The sequence below is a fragment of the Drosophila ananassae genome, chromosome 2L (genome assembly GCF_017639315.1).
Source record: "Drosophila ananassae strain 14024-0371.13 chromosome 2L, ASM1763931v2, whole genome shotgun sequence".
Taxonomy (NCBI): Eukaryota; Metazoa; Arthropoda; class Insecta; order Diptera; family Drosophilidae; genus Drosophila; species Drosophila ananassae.
This window is the reverse complement of record NC_057927.1, coordinates 7,020,103-7,038,371: the sequence shown is the minus strand read 5'-3', so window position 1 is coordinate 7,038,371 and position 18,269 is coordinate 7,020,103. Positions and strand designations below refer to the sequence as shown.

General features: G+C 40.5%; 3 protein-coding genes across 14 annotated transcripts in view; 1 reads left to right on the top strand and 2 right to left on the bottom strand.

Moving 5' to 3' along the window:
• LOC6500687 (cadherin-86C) overlaps positions 1–8,780 on the bottom strand; it is a 32,111-nt gene extending 23,331 nt beyond the window's left edge. For 2 of the 9 annotated variants that reach the window (XM_032453721.2, XM_014911189.3), the window contains exons 1-2: positions 8,635–8,773; positions 8,291–8,579 (exon numbers count right to left, since the gene is read on the bottom strand). In XM_032453721.2, coding sequence (XP_032309612.1) covers positions 8,291–8,483 — 193 coding nt within the window. In that variant the 5' untranslated portion in view covers positions 8,484–8,579; positions 8,635–8,773. Of the gene's footprint in view, positions 1–2,357; positions 3,242–5,181; positions 5,256–8,290; positions 8,606–8,634 lie in introns of those variants that run through there. The other 7 variants (XR_004310797.2, XR_004310798.2, XM_032453722.2 and 4 more) reach the window with 6 other exon arrangements.
• On the top strand, positions 5,430–18,237 carry LOC6499874. Of its 4 annotated transcripts, XM_014910779.3 has the most exons (9): positions 15,015–15,357; positions 15,413–15,517; positions 15,571–15,711; positions 15,762–15,852; positions 16,465–16,598; positions 16,689–16,829; positions 16,887–17,081; positions 17,202–17,582; positions 17,672–18,237. In XM_014910779.3, exons 1-9 carry the CDS (start codon positions 15,151–15,153, stop codon positions 18,044–18,046), a joined length of 1,770 nt encoding a protein of 589 aa, XP_014766265.1. In that variant the 5' UTR covers positions 15,015–15,150; the 3' UTR covers positions 18,047–18,237. The 4 variants fall into 4 exon arrangements, with proteins under 4 accessions (XP_032309664.1, XP_032309667.1, XP_032309669.1 ...); XM_032453773.2 differs by lacking the exons at positions 15,015–15,357; positions 15,413–15,517 and adding an exon at positions 5,430–5,658; XM_032453776.2 differs by lacking the exons at positions 15,015–15,357; positions 15,413–15,517; positions 15,571–15,711 and adding an exon at positions 5,430–5,658.
• Positions 12,686–14,852, bottom strand: LOC6500686 (probable tubulin polyglutamylase ttll-15). Its single transcript, XM_001953689.4, has 4 exons — positions 14,679–14,852; positions 13,440–14,608; positions 13,170–13,383; positions 12,686–13,114 (listed from the first exon to the last, which is right to left on the bottom strand). The coding sequence occupies exons 1-4, from the start codon at positions 14,724–14,726 to the stop codon at positions 12,998–13,000; spliced, it is 1,548 nt and encodes a 515-aa protein (XP_001953725.1). The 5' UTR covers positions 14,727–14,852; the 3' UTR covers positions 12,686–12,997.
• Positions 18,238–18,269: the final 32 nt, after the last annotated feature.

Genomic DNA, 18,269 nt, shown 5'->3' with positions numbered 1-18,269 from the left:
CGTGCCGTTGAGCACTCAAATTGAATCTCGACTTTATCGGCACCACAGGCCCGTGTGGCAGACGCGAAATTAATTGGCTTAATTTATGTGAACTTTTATAAGAAAATGCACTCAGGGTCTGGGCAAAGTTGATTTACATTTATTTTCGCATTGCCAACGCGCGGTTTAAATACCCATCACCACACGTCGTCTAATGCTTGTTTTTGTTGCGCTTTTTGTTGGCCTGGCAGACTCCGGCTCCTTCTTCCTGATCCTACTCCTTCCTCGATTTCTATAGCCATTCCATAGCGACTTATACATAAAAACGCCTTTTGCCTTCAGTCTGGTGGATTACCAACCGTCAACGGATGAAGGAAGCCATGCAGACGGCCAGACAAAGACTGTGACTGATGGATGCCTGGCTGGCGGACCAATGGCCTGGGGTATTAATACACTCAGAAAAATTGTAAGGGTTCTAATATTATAATGAGTCTACAAGCTAAGGGTTTCCAATTCGTGACATGGCTTGTAGGAATTGTAGAAGTTAAGGATTCTCTCATTGAAAAACTTCTATGTTAAAGGGACCTCTTGAGTATTTCTCTCAGTGCCATTGACTTGGAGTGGGACTAAGATACGAATTGGGATTGTAACGTTGGCTTGGGTTGTGTTAAAGAACAGAAAATCTATTTGCAGGCCGTTGTAAGGGATCGCCGCGTCGTTGTAGGCCATAATTGCTCTCCTCAATAAAGCAAAAATTTATTTCCACTTGAGCCGAGCAAAGCTTTGGCAAATGGGACGCGCTGAGAGTCTTTTGGCCAAGAGTTGTTGTTTTTTTTTTGGCCAAGACGGAAGGCGAGCGAGTCGAAAGCGGGCCAGACTTGCAGCGGCGACATTGTGGGCGTCGAGCATAAATAAATGTCTTTATGTGCCTTCGCGCAGTTATTGTTCTTCATTCTGCATGCGGTCGGTCGGTCTTCAGTTTTCAGTTTTCAGTCTTCAGACTCCGAATTGTATTTTCAAGACGCGGTTGAACGACACTTTAACGACTCCAGACTGTTGAGCAATAGTCGGCTAAGTCGAGAACTAGTCGCCATTACGAGAGTACGTGGATGTGTTGCTGTGCGGTGCGTCGTCCCGTTGGCGGCGGCGACGCGTTGCCTTGTGGCAATCAAAAGACTGAAGCAACGAACGCGATGCGCGATGCGATGCCCCGGCAATGTAATTAACTTTAAGCGTCTCCGGGCCATTGTTAATCGGGATGCAGCGATCGAATGGCTTTCCAGTAGTCTAATTTGGCGTTTTAGGAGAGGCCAACAGCCTGCCCCCCAATTAATAAATACGACTTGTGCCCCAGCTGCGGCCGTAGCTCAGAGTTACGTTGCATATAATATATAAATCATAGCCTATAGACCATCGACCCGGATGGACTGCACCCCTCTGCGGCGTGTCGGATTTTTATAAATGGAAAAGCTTTGCGTCACTCCAGTTCTCTACTTCTCCACATCTCCGCATCGCACAGATCGATATGGCCGGGGAAAAGTTTTAAGAACAATACCAGGCACGAACATATTGTGGATGTTTTTTGCTTTTTCCCGATGCTTAAGCACGCACGGGGACGGGCGCACATAAAACACATCCATTATGGATAATTTTGCAGCATAAATTGTAAAATGCCGCAAAGCTGTCAATTTTGGCACTGCCCCGAGTAAAGTGGGTCAGGCAAGGTCGCTCCGGTGTTTTTGTTGTGCCGCGGCTCTCAGGTAAAGCCAAAGCAAAGGCAAAAAGCAACAAAATGAAATAAAAATACTACTAAAAATACAAAATAAAATAACAGCTTACAAGTAGCTAGTTGTGTGTTTGCGTTGGCTGGTAGCAGCCATGTTCGTGGGTCTCGTACTCGTATTCGTATTTATGCCGACATGGCTAGTTCCTGCAGCAAAAGTCGCTTTACTTGCTAACTTGGCTTACAGATGAATATGTACGGCGTACACTCTATCGAGTGTACTCGCAAGCATCGTTATGTAATCCATCAACATGGCTGAACAATTTGATTAGGTTCACCATATGGTTTGATTTTTCCAACATTTGTGGGACGAGGATGTTGTCCTCTAAAAATAGCTAATGCTGTTTACTAGATGTCGAATTAACCAAACACAGTTTCTTCCCCACTTTTTACTGACCAAATAAATTTTAATGAAAAAATGGTGTTATTAACAAAGAGACTCGGAATTGGAATTAATTTATTGTCGGCTTTTTATTTGTACTATTACTTAATGGAGACTCATCTCTTGTAAGTTTGCCAACTTTCGTCTGGGACTTTGTGATTTATATTATTTCTTCTTCCTTATAACCCCTGAACTAATTAAATATGTACATACCAACTAGTTCAATTATACCTTTTGAATGCTTAAAATGCTGCTGGGAAGTAAACTGTGGAGAAAAATCGTCGTATCTTCACAGGCTGACTTTTAATTTTTAACTTTCCATGTGGTCGCTTTTTTTTTGTTTTTTTTATGCACTCCACTGATGTTGTTTCTCGTTTGTAATCAAGTGATTGACATTTTCGGACCCGCACTGAATATTAATTGCCGAAATCACCGCTGTCCCGCTATTGGCTTCCATTTAGGAGCACATTTTTTAAGGTTTTATTGGCTTTTTTTGTTTTTTTTTTTTTGGTAGCGATCCTTCCGCATCCAGCACGTTTCCAATAAATTTTGTTTTGGGAAGACAGGCCACCAATGATCCGTGTTTCTTTTAAGCTGGTCTCAGATAACCAATTTGGAGTTTCGCTTGAATGAACTGCAAACGACCTTGCCTTCGGATTAGATCAAAGTTGATCAGATCAGTTCAAATTAATGGGGATCCCAAGCGGGCAGACCTGTCACTCACTCTACTAGGAAACCATTTTTTTGCGTAACTTAATATCGTCGGTGATTATATGTTTTTTTTTGTTTCGATTATTTTCGGAACTCGGCGAATTTTTTAAACGTTCTTTTGTTTGCCAGCACCGAACGCCGGTTAAAGTCTCGAATTGCAAACAGAAAAGTATGGTATGTACAGCGTCAACAAATTGCTGCAATTATATTGCTTGGTCAGCACTCAGCTCGACTCGCTTCGGATTCCTATTCCGATTCCGATCCCGATACGATCCCGATTTTGTTGGCGATTCAATGTATTTCAAGTCGCCCCGATCCGGGTTGGTGTGTTGAACGCGTAGCCGACGAAATGCTACTGCCACCGCCAATGGTCCGGAAAGAGTGCCGCAGCTATTGAAGCTTATCTGCCGTGGAGAATTCTTCGGCAGAAAGCCGGTTTCAATAGCGCAGAGAGTAGAGCACTCTCTTCTGGGGACTCTCTTGGAGCTCTGGGAGGTGAAAACTCGTTTCCCGCTCGCCGGTAACTCTCAGTACTACCACAAACTCCCTCCAATGAACCTTGATATATTCCCAATAATAAACAAGCCTGAGAACTATCGGAAGCGGACGAGTCTGCAATTAATCCTGCAACTCGCAGCTCCAGCTCCAAGCTCTTGTATTCGGTTGCGTTCGCACATGCAAATGGGGATTTCTTTCAATTATTTAACTATTGGCCACAAATTTTCACGGCTTATACAATAGCCAATTTGTTGTGTTTTGTTTTCACGACAATAAAACACTTTGTGATTTGCAGAATTAAGTCATGAACTCATTGTTGGAGTTTGAAAGCGTTTGTTTTTATTTTACTTAATTTATTTTCATTCTATTATATTTTAAAAGTGCCAAGATAAAGCTTTTAATTAGAAAGAAATAACCGAAGAAATATGTATAAATTCGATTTAATTGAGAGTCTATAAGACTAATAAATATTTTGCCAATAGAATCTATTGTAAAGAAACTATTGTAGTTTTTTGAAGTTTTGACTTTTTATGCAGAATTTAAAGAATCATTTAACTTAAACTTTAATAGATCCATATTTCTAAGACTCTTAAAACTTGGTTCCCCTTTTTTCATCTTAAAAAAATCAAATTTTAGAGATGTTGTAATAAGTACGTATTGATTACAAAATCTATCTCAGCACATTCTGATCACAATCTATTGGGGGATTCAAAAAACTTGCATCGAGATAAGAAAACACATAAAATTCCAAAGTTCATTATTGTTTTCCAACCCCATGACTATGCTAATTTTGAAAACAGTCATGTTTTCGATTAATTACTTATGTCAGTTTAATTAAATTGAACCCAAAACATATCCGAGCAAATTAAAACATTTACAGAATCGGGGAGTGTGTGTTTGTGTTTTTCTAGAGTTGTGTGCGGTTCTACACACGAAATTGCAGTAATTCGATCATGTTTCCAGCTTGTTCAATATGTGTAATCGTGTTCTGTGCTATTTATCTTGTGACCTGCATCTAATGCAGCAGGCAGAGCGCCATAGCAGCCGGAGCCTATCGAAGGTACATTAAAATATTTCCAGTGCCTCTGTCTGGCCTGTCTCTCTAGGATATTTATACATGGGCCCAGAAATACAGAAACCAAAAACGAAAAAAAAAAAACACAATGAGGGCGGCAACCTAAACGAGTTTACCACCAAAGCCCCAAACACCAAAACCGAACCGAACCAAGAACGCTGTGCAGATGTTGAACCCATTTTTCATATTAACCTCCATGTGCTGGAGCCGGGAAAACTTGAGATTTTGGCCAAGAGGGGCCCACGTGGTGACACACTTTTCCAGTGGATTTTCCAATTTTTTTGGTGTAGTTTTTTCGGTGTTAGTCACGGCTTACAATGACGAAGCCTGGGCCTGTACTTCATCCCGACTCTTCCATATCCCATACTCGAAGAAGGTCAACCCAATAATGAGGACAACGTATCGATAGATGCCTTATCCAAATGCCAATAGGTTGGTTACGCCCTAAATCGAAGCCACAACTTGGCCTGGCCGACGGGCTAACTGGCTAACTGGCTGGCTTTTTGGCTATTTCGATTAAGTTGGTAACCTCTCTGACCTACAGATATATTAATTCTGATGACGGCGTCGGCCTGACCTTGTGTGTCCAGGCGGCCAAAACAAATACAGACGGGGCCAAAAGGAGTTCGTTAGGCCTCCAAATCGAACACGTCAAATATCCATTATCATACTTAAGTATACATAAATATATAGTATATACGTATACCTACAATTTCAAGTGCAATCGAATTACGACTTAGTATTTATATTTACCTCATTTTGATTAAATTCCTTAGTCAATTTTGGATTTGTTGCGCTCCATTACTTCTAAGGCTTATGGGTTTTCTTCAAGGCGCTTTATTTAATTTCAATTTAATCGACATCTCAATGGCCACTGACACAACTATATAAAATGTTTCGTTTTTGGGGATACAAGACAGCAGTAAAACAAATGTCATGTTGTTATTCAAGATTCAATATTTGCCAGAAAGTTTTTGGGGCTTTCACTGTCATGTTATTTTCATCCGCATGGAAATTTGAATATAGAGCGCCAATCACGCGATGCGCTTCGGCAAAGGCAACGGCTACGGCAACTCTGACAGCTTGCAACATGTGGCTTCCACGGCCTAACAATGGTCTCCTCTGCATTGGTGCAATTTCATTTTATGGCCTCTTATCAAATCGTTTGTAAGCCATTCCCGGAATCTTAAAAGTCACCGCCAAGAATCGAAACTAAAATACCATTCGCAGGTAAACTTAACTTGGCTTAATGAATTGAAAGTTTTCACACGTACTTGAATACTCGTCATACTAACAATTGGGGTTAAGATAATAGGGCTTGAAACCGTATATATAGGGTTTAAATATTTTATTTTATTTCAAGTTGTCAATCATTTTGTAAAGTCTATGCATTATCTGAAAGCACGATTACTCTCCTTTCAATAATGTATGTAACACTCTTTGTATTAAAATTTGAAAATTATCTATTTTTTCAACCACAATTGTCAGTAAGTACTGTATGTAGAAACCTTTTGTTGATGCTCTATTTAGGGAAGTCTGGTTGCAGCTTTTAGTAGATCAACTCGTATGGCTTATCTTCGCTTTCAAAGACTTTGAGGCGGACTTGAGGTTGGAAATTTGGAAGTACAACAACCTCGGAGTCCGCCTTGGCACCCAGCAGTTATCGCACCGTCGCCACTTTCTTAAATTATTTTTAGGGTAATCAATAGAATAAAACGGGGCGGGGCGGGACGGGGCGGAGGCAAGAGAAAGAGTTCACTGCCAGAAAATAATTAATCTGGCTTTTGTTGAAAATGTTCGACGGCCATGTGGCCGATTTTTCGCTCTTCTGACAGCCTTGTCGGAGTTTTTTTTCTTTCCAATTTTTTTCACCATCCGCTGAATCAAGTTTATTGACCCAAAAATAATTTCACATGTTTTGATTTAATTTGGCTTACTCCCGAAACATCTTTTACACACTTTTAATTTAATATTATTTAACAAATCTAACACTCTTTTAACCTTTTTGAAGGCAATTACAAAATATATATAGAAGCGCGAAAAGTTGGGAAGCGCGCGAGCAAACCGTTAGGCTCGAAGTCTTGACCAGGTCTAAAGGTCTTTGAATTTGATTTGCATGGCAAAGCCCCAGGGGCCCAAAGGCTCCACTGGAAAGGACTAAGGGCTGGACAATGAGGAGTCAGTACAACCTTCCCCCGACAATGTCCGAGTAAATTAATGAATTAAGCCTCGATTTATTCGGAGCTGGGCCTTAAGTGTATACCCTTTGAGGTGATTTTTAAGGCTAAGGGCCGTGGTTCGGTTGAATTGTGGCTCCGGAGAATGTCATTGAGACACCCTAATCCAATTTGCATACTTATTCCCGAAGTGACCTCTCTCTATATTTTCCACCATTAAAGTCTAACACCATGGTTACCGGCCATGGTCAAAACACGCTACTGGACTTTCCATTAATTTATACAACAGGATGAACGGTGGCATGAATCCCAGCTATACACATTTCTCCACTCCGTGCATTGTATATATAGAACCTCAGGTGGTTGGGAGCTCTTTCCGATATCGTTTGTGTCCGAGGTTTGAGGTCTGAGCTGTAAGCTCTGAGCGCTGAGTTCCGAGGACTGAGGTTGTAAGGACTGAGAGTATTTCCACACCCACACCATGGGTTTGTGAAAGGCAAACTGAACGAAATGTTTGGGTTTCCGGTTTGACTTGTTGAGGTTTTATTTGCATGCGAGGCTCTATGCTCCCAACCGCCAATTGTGGCCAGAATATTGGAATACTTAATTATTCCCTATTGGCGCTCGCACATTTTATTCTCTCATTCACGCAATCCACGCAACTGACCCCTAGATGGCAAATCAAATTCTGCTTTAATTGCGAGATTTCACCGGACTTCACCGGACTGGACTTACGTGAAACATCCCACAAATTGTTGGGTGGACTTTTCAAATACCTCTATTGAGGTCACTCACTTGTAAAGTGTGTGGGAGTACGTGTTTTTCCAATAAAAATAAAAATGATTTATGAATTGCTCAGACTTTCTTAAAAAAAGGTGGTCAGCTTAGTGGGAAGTATGGTTTACGAGGAATTGACCAAAGACCTCTATATATCCTTGACTTTATGGAAGTATAGCTTTATTACATTATTAGTTATTTTATGGTCTTGGGCTCAAGGGCATTCTTATGACCAAATACATTTTTATTCTCGAAATATTGAAGGTACATTTTAATGGGTTTTTATAATTTAAGAGGCCAGTTATCAGTCCATAAAAGTTATATATTATACATTCATACTCTATATTATGAATCAGCTTTTCCACATCCCCATGCCTTACTGTGTTTCCCTTTGATATAGAATATGATTAATTACCTTAAATCCCAAATAAGTATACTTATTTAAAAAACAAATTAGGCATGCATTAGTTCACCCCTTTTTTATGGTTTTTATTTATTACCTTCTTGAGTAATTATAGTTAATGAATTATGCTGCAGTTTGTCTGAAAAATTACATTTTCATTGTACTAAAATTAAGGAGAATCGCCAACAGTTTTTAGTAGAATTTTCCTGCATAAATATCTGCCTCAACTATCATACTCCACCAGAAACGTGCTTTATGCTGAAGCCTCGAAGGCGCCAATGTCGCACGCCACATATTTCCCGGGCGCTAATTTGAGTGGCTCATACAATGGCAGAGACCCCCGGGGACCCCACCCCAAAAAATAACATATTCGTTTACACTGGCATACCTACACATACCATATATCTATGGGCATTTACATACTTGAGCCATTTTCGATTTATTCATGCATGGAAAAGTGTGTAAGCGAATTTACGGGGCAGTCCCCTTAAATTGTTGCACTTACCTCGTGCCTCGAAGACCCTCGACAGGATGTTTTGATTCGCACCATGGAGGATGAGCAGGAACGGGGGGCAATTGGCCGCAGGACTGGGTGGAATGTAGACCAGTGTTAGGACGGTGAAGGATTTCGGTGTCCGTTTGGAGCACTCACAGCCCGGTGAAAAGTTAAAATCAAAATTGGCAAAGGGCGTTCGCATTTCTGATCGCCTCTTCAGTTATTCGAACACTGGCCAATATTTGGAGTAATCACGTACCACCGACTCGACGACGTCCAATTGCTGCGATTCGAACCGCTGGGTGCTCAAGTGCCGACTGTCAAAGCAAATAAAAATAACAAAATGGCCTCACCTGGCACCTGTATCCTGGCAACATTCATTAAAACACCTCCGAACTCGGGCCTCGAGTTTAGAGTTTTGCAGAGCTCTCTGTGCCGAATTTGGCGGCGAGCCGTGGACGTGGCTGTATGGATATTAATCCTCATGCACTCGGCTGTGGAATGTGTATGCATTCACACTATATGTATATATACATATATATTTGTTTGTATATACAAATGCATAAGACAAATCGGGCAGCGGAACCGATTTCTCCAATTTCTCGGCCAACTTGCGACGCTGCGAAACGAGCGCATTATTTAATAATACCGTTTGTTTATTGAATCGCAGTCAAAACTTTTGGCACAGACGGAAACCCAGGCCCTCTTTGCCGCAAGTTGGTGGGTCTGATTCTGTTCGGCGGTGGATGGGCGTATGGTGGGGTCTGGAAGCGTGCGAGTGGTGCAGTCAACGGCAACGGCAACGGGAACAGGAACGGCGAAAAAAAAAGCAACGCCGGCATGTCTGTCACACCCCGAAAAGTGAAATAGCTTCTGTCAATATTCTGTCAATAGGCACATGTTTCCCGATGCCGTGCGGGTGGTCCTCGAGGTGGTATATACATACCTACCTATATTACCCAAACTGGAGCCGCGAGTGGGGCTTGCTGGATGGGGTGGATGGGTGGTGCGTTTTCCCTTTCGCCTGATATTTAATCGATCTCCTGGCAATGAATATCGATCAATAATGCGTCCGAAACTGAGTGGGGACTGGGCTCGACCCATTTCCTAGATGGGAGGGTAAAGAGTTATAAAAGTAATAATAAATCTGATAGCTACACTTAGTTGCCCTCTTTCCATTTATATAAAGACATCTTTTTGGCGTATCTTTCCGAACCCAAATGCAAAGTACCTCATAGTTTTGGCCAAGTGCCGATGTAGGGTCAAGAGAGTACGCTCGTATGTACATCTGTGGCGAACCAGACAAGGATCTGAAAATTGCAACTCCACCAAAGAGGCGACGAGTTGCCGCAGCGAGTCCAGTCGACCAGAGAGTCTCGGATATGGGAACCGGCAGCTCCAAACACTTTTCTTTGTCCGCTGGCCATACCATACCAAGCCATGCCATCCATGCACCATAATTTTCAATAGCTATTCAAATTCTTTGAAGTTCTTGAGGTCACCTAACGGAGGCAAGGCATTGAAATTGATCCAGGCCATGAGCATCGTAGTTGCCACTGCCAACTAGCAGAGTCGCTGGGTTTTCGCCATTTTAGCCTTGGCCATTAAACCGGATAGCCTGCCTAGCACTCCAATAGACCCTAGCAGCTCTTTGTTTTTTTTTTCTTGCCAGGCATTTTTTGTTTTTGCCAGAAAGATGCTGCTGCAGCCTCTGTCTATGCCGCAAAGATGCATCATCACATCAGTTCGATCGAATCAGCCAGTATATCCCGTACATTTATCTGGCAAGCAATTCCAATTTCGACTCCAGCAATCCAAATAATCACTGGTTTTCCAACTAATCAATGGGGTTAAATTGCATCAAGATGCTTACTTAAAACAAAGTTGTTCTTAAAAAAAGAAAAAAAAAAAAAACTCTAAAATAGCAACATAAAGCCCCAAGACTTTGACGAGGCCTTCGCATTTCTCCTCAACTTAATTAATTGTGCCTGTACCAAAAATGAGCTTTAGTATGTTCATTAAATTGTATTATTGCACTATTAGTGAAAACTATAAAACAGGAATTTTTATGATATTTTTATACAGCTGATGACGGTGTTTTGTGTACTCTGAGGTCTTGAATTACCAAAATCGTGGGATCTTTCCTGGCCAAATTAACAGGAAAATGTGCATCTACGAGAGGATGTCAGTCTCTTGGAAGTTAACAAAAAAATCTCAATTTAAACATGTAAACTAAGTACTTTATTGATGAAAAAACCTGATTTCCTTAGGAAATACTTGCATCAAATCACTTTTTTTAATGGAAACTTAAGTACGCATATCAGATTACAAGATTAAGAGTCCAAGCCTGAGAAGTGATGGGATCCTCGTCTTAGCCATAACGGTGAGGTGTCATCAAGGTAACGACCTTAAGAAGAACAGATGTTGAGTCCGAGGAATTTGCATACTCGAACTAAAAACCAAAAACCTACCCAATTTAAAGCCGGCTTTGTGGTGTTAAGTATAAGAACGAAAATGAGCAAATGAATTTAAAGAAGGAGAAAAGGTGGAAAAAAAGTAATGAACCAGTTCGCCCATGGTCGCATATTAGCATCCTGCAAGTACTTTATTTGCGCCAGTGCTTAAGCTTCTTGGTAGCTTCTTGCCCGCCCCGCTTAAAGCCAAGATGCAAATGAAATATGCGCCGGCATTAGGAGCAAAATTACAAATATCAGAGGAGCGCGAGAGGCAGCTGCTTCTGGCTAAATGCAGTGATAAAAAATTACATTAAATTTGTACGGAACTATTTACTTTTTAAAGAGTTTTAAATTCAAAGAATGCATGTGAATTTAAAGTGCATTCGATTTAATGACTCCTAAACCAAGATTCTCTTTTTAAATGTTAATATGACTCTTGTTCTGATTCTCAAGATTTTTCTAAGGTCCTGTCTTAAGTTCACTTTCGTTAAAGACCCCTTTTTGGCTACTTTTTTTTATTATCCTTATTTTGTGATCTAATATTTCTTACTGTGCATGGATATACGATGGCGCTGGCGATGTGGCGCTGCCTTCTGCACGGTGGCCATTTCCTGGCATTTTAACTGGTTTTGTTTGACGGTGGTTACAATTAGCGGCTATTTAAATTGCCACGCATGAGCCGCTATTAATTACGGAACGATGGCACCGCACCAGCACCATCCACTGCCGCATGCAGCCTCAGTTTCTTGGCTTTTTCTGTTTGGAGCCTTCACCGAAACCGAGAAGAGAAAAAGTTGTTTATGGCCAAGTATGCAGAAGACCAAGAGCAGAGCAGGCAAACCGTTAAACGGAAGCTGAAATGCCTTTCAAGTACCGATCAAGAAGTTCACAGAAATTGAAATAGCAAAAAGAAACCGAAATCTCGATCTAGTAAAGGGGTAAACTATATAAATACATACATAGAATTAAATCCCGGGGGAAGAACATTTTATCAAAGAGCAATTTGCACCTATCAGTCGATCAAGTTGATGGTTTACCTTTTGAGTTCTAAGCTGTGCTTTTTTTTCTTTTATTTTCCCATGACACTCGCACTCCAACTCGCTCGCGCCGCCATCGTCGCAATCACAACTAATGCACAGCCTTATGGAGCCTCTAAATGTCGAATGAAGTCAGCGATAAATTCAGCTGGTTGATTAGCTGTTGGAGCAATAAATCCATCGCTTCACACCGCCACAAGTAATTGCCGACAAAGCGTCTTCGTCGCCGTCTTCATCTCCATTTCGACAAAAGCACAAGAACAACAAAAACTAAAGCCAAGAAAAAAAGAGTCTCAAAGATGGTACCTGAAGTCCGTCCAATCCATCTGTCGCATCCATCTATTCTTTGAGCTTGGACTTGGTTTTCCAACTGGGACTCACAATCTCGGACTACGAGTTGGACTCTGGGGCTCTCAACTCGCTCGCGAAAAGAGTAAGAATGTGTGCTGGCCAATATTTTATCAAACCTGACATTTCCTCGTGTAGCTCCGATTATGGCCCGGGTTGCGACGAGGTCGCGCATTTGTGAAGTCTGGGAAGGATGGGAGACGGCGGGCAGAGGCATTGATTGCCACTGACCATGCCCGTGTGTATTTATTCCGCTGCTTATGTTTATGTTGACATTGACATATCTCGCGTCTTATCGGTTTGCAATAAGTGTACACCATTGGCTGGCTGGCTGGCTGGATGGCATAGCAGAAATGAACCAAACCGAACCGAGCCGATGCCGGCAACGCTTCAACAGCGTTCCAATGCCAGCAATGTCACCAAAGGCAGGAACCCAGCCAGACGACACTTATTTGAGCCAGAGGATTGGGCCCTCTGGTCCCAGCTGGTTTGGATTGCAGGTAAAATGGACAATGACCTGCCGCCACAAACACGCCGGACCATAAGCTCAAAAAATCTGTAAGTTTGTTAGAGTTAATAGTTTATTTTTTCCATTCAATTTATTTGCGACTCATAGGCGGCTTTTAACAATTCTAACTTTAAGTTTAGTTAGGGACGGTCTTTTGTTGGATTTGTACATGTTCTGTTTGTCTTTTAAGAGCACCTAATAGTAGTTTACAGAAATATTCCACAATCGGTGAATTTTTCTAATAATTTAATTTGTCTAACCAATTATGCATAAAATACTAGATTGATTCATGGCCCTTGGAATCTTATTTTATAATTTACAACTAACTACAATCGGAGGCCAATTTTTAACAAAAAAAAACAACTAATTAATTGCACCAGTTCACATCAAATTGGCATTTGTTGTAAAACCAGCGGGTCATCCACGCATTCCTTTTCGACATGTTCGATGTTTCCTCCAAAAGATTATAATTCTTCAAATTGGCCTAAAAAAAAATGTTCTTGATAATTAGCTCTAAGAAATATTAATATAACTCTCACAATTGGTGGAGGAAAAAGGCGCTTCATATCAACTCGATGCAGGTGCTCCTGGTGGGCTCTCTGAAGTATTTCATACTGCGATCCGCTGAGACATGGTAGGCAAAGATCACACTCGTCCTTGTTACAGGATTTATCACAATCGTAGGCCACACATTTGTTTAATTCAGTGGCCAGGTTCTTGTCTGCTGTGAGCATTTCAAAGCTTTTCGACAAACTGAAAAAATAATATAATTTATTATCCAAACATTTAAACATTACATGTTCACTTACTATGCTGCAGCTGTAGATTTCAAGGGTCTGATTCCAACCAGGTTAAAAACACTGTAAATAACTTGTTCGTACAAAAGGGAGTTCAGCTTAAAATGCGCCGAGGAGAGATTGGGCGACATGTTGGCCTCCATTAGTGAAACCTTCAGATCTTCGTCTATGAACAAATCAAATCGCATTAACTCGAAGAAGTTGTGTGTCCTATAGTAGCTTAGGGTCTCCACGATGTCCTTCTCCTTGGCGGCCAGTGTGGTGCGTATAATGTGCTCCACCTGAGGCCATATTCCCGAAGGATCCTTGCCCTGATCACGGACATAGGCCTCGAAGACAGTTCTCATACTTCCCTCAAAGCGATTGTAGTACTTTCGCAGGGAAGGAACCTCCCAGGTGGGCAGATAGTCGTCTCCCACAATATACTTGTCAATATTCTCGGGATTGAAAGGATAATACTTAACAGGACAATAGCGAAACAGAACATCGCCAGTGTAAATATAGGCTCTCAAGGGATTGATCGAGGTTATAGCCACATAAACTCCAATGTCAAACTTATGGCCATCCACGAGGAACGGTCTTTGGACAAACTCCTGAACAAAGGAATCATTTGATCCGTAAGCAATCTCACTGGGAGTCCTGATCCGGATGTGTCGGTGTTCATTGTGTTTCTGGACAAAGAGCACTCCTGGATTGTCCTTGGCGTACTCCAGGAATTCCTGCCGTTGGGCTGGCAACCGGAAGGCACGCGGCAGAAATGGAAGCTGCGTGGTGCACAGATCCACCTTGTTGGTGAGGTAACCACATCCGGGAAAATGGTTTACCACTTGGTTTTGGTCAAGATTCTTCAAGTTTGGCAGGGAACGGAAGGGGTAGTCATGAGCCCAAAGGAGATCCCAACTCTCATTGACACCCACTCTTCGGTATCCGAATCTCTCTAGCACATCCAGCACATGCACTAGGTGCTCCTCCGTGGGGCTCCGACCAAAGATCGCAAAGGTGGGCGGGGGAACCTGTTGCTGATCTTCGGAGGCATCTCTTCTGCTCCAATTGAAAAACTGGCTGGCATGAGGAAACATTTCGACTATCACAGCAGTGGCCACTGTAGCTGCCAAGAAAATCATGACCGGCAGTAGGCCAATATGGCCCTTTAATTGGGAAGAAGATGACTTCTCGGCCAACTAAGAAAGAGAAAGTTTTCAGTTGCTTACCCAAAATAAAAAGTATGTTTCTTCATACTATTTCACTTACCTCATTCTCGGTTTTCTTAGACTCATTTTCCTCTACATTTGCATCCATTTTTTAAGTCTAAATTCTATTTTAAAATACTAAAAACAAGCAACTATTTTAAAACAACCTTTAAATCACGATCTCCAGGGCAACCAACAACAAAAATTCCCCTTTGCCATTCACAATAATCGCTATCACGGTGCATAGAGATGGCACTTGGTTTCCGCTATTGGGAAATTTCCCCTACATGGCGGCTATTTGAAAATACCATCACTAAAAAGACAAATTGGGGGAAACACCAAAAATGATTTTATGTGAAAAAGCGTGAATACTTGAAAAAAGAAAAAATAAAAGCTAAGAACCCGTTTCATAACATTTCAAACTTATGTTAAAATAATGCAAAAACAAGAAAGGTTGAAACTTTTATTTTTGTTCGGCTACACGTTTTTTTTTTTTGTATTTTTTGGCGCTGCTCTTCGGGTGCGGGGTAACTATGAGACTTATAAAAGACACTGTAGAAAGAAAAAGGATTCAAGATCTTAGGGCCTTATTTAAGAAAGCAGTTCGAATTGTAAGCGTGAACAATCATTGGGTGGACACTGATCACGATGATGATCCAAAGTTTTCCTACAATGTTCAAAAAAATATATCAAATCTTGTGAGGACCTCTCGGCGTAAAGCGGGCTTACTTACCTCAGCGGTAACATTATTCAATAGCTGAGTAAAAAGAATATTCTATAATAAATTTTTAACAGGAGAAAACCCTAATTCGGATTCCGCAAAGATTTCGAACAATACCGGAAAGAAAGAGGCTGTGCTCTTTGTTTAGTAAACTCCGGTGTTTCGTCGACATTCCACCTGTAAATTAAATATTATCCTTTATAAACTTTTTATATTGACGATCATTTTTTAGAAACACCGCGCTCGATTAGTTCCCCTAGTGAGATTATTTCCCATTCAACCTGGTCGTAATCTAATAAGACAAGGGGACCTACCACTGACAGTATATTTTATTTTAGTCGGAGAAATACAAATGATAAGTGGATCAGGCAATGTAATGACTTAATATGTTTTGTTTTAATATTTTAGAAACAATTGTTTCAGGATGTTGTGGCTGTCTATGGACCTGGAGAAAGAGTTGGAGCAGCCGAACTATTGGAAAACCGAGCAAGAACTCATAACTTTAGGACTGTCAGTAAGCATTTAAAACTTGTATACAATTATTATAAACAGTATCCACCATCAAATTTAAACATTGTTTATACCCTAAATAAATCTGGTGAATATTGCGTTTGAAAGGCAATTTTATCGCACTTAGATTTGATAAGAAAATAAATTAGGCAAACTGCATCATTTTAGGCTCATGTCGAAATAAATGGGAAATACATAAGTCAGGCACGCGATATGTACAAATATCATTGTGTGTATTGTTGTTTCATTTGCGATTGCCTGTACCCACCAATTTAATCAGCAATAAACAACGTTTAGTCCTAATTCGATTCAATCAAAATGAATAACAAAATACCCGCCGCCCAGGTCCGCGTCACGTGCCAGCTAGCTCCTAAAGTAAAGTATTCAGTCAAATATAGGTTGGCCCAAAACAACACCCGCCTTTCATTTTGGGCTTGTTGTGCTCCGCCTGTTACACTCCTCGCCTGTTGGCCATATTCTTTTTGTTATTTTTGCTTTTTGAATAACAGATGCACGCCACCAGAGCTCTCACTATATAGAAACGAATCGAATCCAAGTTAGTGGCAATGTTCCCATTTCCCAGTGAGGAGTAGCTATTGAACGCTTCACTTTGCAGGCTACTGCGAGCTCCTGGTTCTCTTCGAATATGATTTCGATGCAATTCTCCGGACACGGATGACTAAGACCTGGGAGGAGAAGAAACGGGCCATTAAGGCACTGGACTACTTCGAATTTTTCGATAATGACCAGGTAAGAATATTTAAATAAAATAAGAATATTAAAAACAATGCAGACCAGATCTTACATACACAATTCTTAACAATTTAATTTATTTTCTAGATAATAGAAGCCTGTCGATTTGGAAGCCTCAAGCAGTACAATCCACTTGAAACCATATACTTTGAGGATAAAGGAAGCGTCTCCAAAGTTCATTTTGTTCTCAGTGGCGAATGTGTTATACTCCAATGCCTGACTATAGAGGAATGTAAAATAAGTTGAATTTATATATTTTAAATTAATTTATATTTAATTTTACAGAGTGTAGTAAAAAAGGGGAAAAAAGTGCAACAACTATCAAATATCGATGGTGATTCAAACATATTCAGAGCCGATCATAGATCCACTTTCACGACTCAGAGTGGTCGAATTGTGGAAATTGGTTCAAATTTTTCAATTGCGGATCTTGTTCAGAGTTCAAGCTCCTCCGACGAGACAAAAAAGAAGCACTCTTTGGTGAGTTTTTAAATTTTCAAATAGTGATAGAAAATTTGAAAGTATCAGAGTCTTAAGTTTGAACACTTTTAATTTTACAATTTAATTTAATAATGTTAATTATACCAAAAAACTACACAGAAGCGTAAAATGGAACTAAGAGATATACAAATAGCTTGTGGTTTTAAAAAAGTTTCAGAAACAGCTGTTCCCTTTAAACGGCTTACATTGATACGACGTTCAAAATCAAAAGTATCAGCTTCATCAATCAAGACTATAGAATATTTAGATGGCGAGGAAGATTGGTTTGAAGATTTGTTTGAAGATTATTGGGAAGATTTTTGGGAAGAAGACCTAATTCTACCCAGTCCTGTCCAATCTCATTTAGATTTTGACATGGGTTTGGAGATAAGAAAACCATTCTATCCAGGCTTAATTTCAGTGGTTGAAAAAAAATCCGATGAAAGTGAAGTTTATACGGTAGCTTCAACTCCATCTTATTCATCTGACAGTATGAGCCTTGTAAGTCGTTAGACTGCGTATTTGTTCTAAGCCAACTTTTTTTAAATTACACTTTATAAATTTTTTGAAATCGTTATACTTATTTACAGATAGCGGCCAGTGAAACCCGTTTCATTGATGTCGGAAGTCTGACTTTCGGGGCTATTTTTGGCCTAGGTGAAAGCATGATACATCGGGTCATAATGGCCAAAACCATAGTTCAGTGCTTGACTCTTCCCAGATTTTTTCTGCTGGACCCCAAACAAAATCCTGGAAATATTTGGGAGCGCAGGTTGCTTTACTTAAACAGTATGATTCCCACAAGGGAGAAACTTTTCCAACACCTGCTCCGGACCCAGGAATGGAAGAAATTCAAAAACAATTTTGTTAACGAAACTGTAACGCAGTCGGCAGTAAATTGCGCTGACATAAACGATGTCCCCATTATTTGCAGAATTATGGAAAGAGAACAGGATATAAATTAATTTAAAAATAGCATTAATGTATAAACTTTTGTTGCAATTCCAGTTAAGCTAAAAAAAAATTGTAATATAATTACAATCTTTTTCTAGCTTAACTGAGAAATACAACAAGGTCCTTTGACATAATTAGTATTACTTATAAGAGAACTAACCTATGAGAATATATAAATAGATTCCATAAATAAAAGCCACAATTACTGTTATTTTTTTTGTGCAACTCTGTTTC

Excerpts from the sequence above, each read along its gene's own strand:
- LOC6499874 (XM_014910779.3), top strand. The coding sequence starts at position 15,151 with ATGAGACTTATAAAAGACACTGTAGAAAGAAAAAGGATTCAAGATCTT. Across the intron at positions 15,853-16,464 it reads TCATAACTTTAGGACTGTCA|GCTACTGCGAGCTCCTGGTT; the intron begins GTAAGCATTTAA and ends TTCACTTTGCAG. Across the intron at positions 16,599-16,688 it reads AATTTTTCGATAATGACCAG|ATAATAGAAGCCTGTCGATT; the intron begins GTAAGAATATTT and ends TTTATTTTCTAG.
- LOC6500686 (XM_001953689.4), bottom strand. The coding sequence starts at position 14,726 with ATGGATGCAAATGTAGAGGAAAATGAGTCTAAGAAAACCGAGAATGAG. Across the intron at positions 13,384-13,439 it reads AAATCTACAGCTGCAGCATA|TTTGTCGAAAAGCTTTGAAA; the intron begins GTAAGTGAACAT and ends TTATTTTTTCAG. Across the intron at positions 13,115-13,169 it reads GCCTTTTTCCTCCACCAATT|GCCAATTTGAAGAATTATAA; the intron begins GTGAGAGTTATA and ends ATTTTTTTTTAG.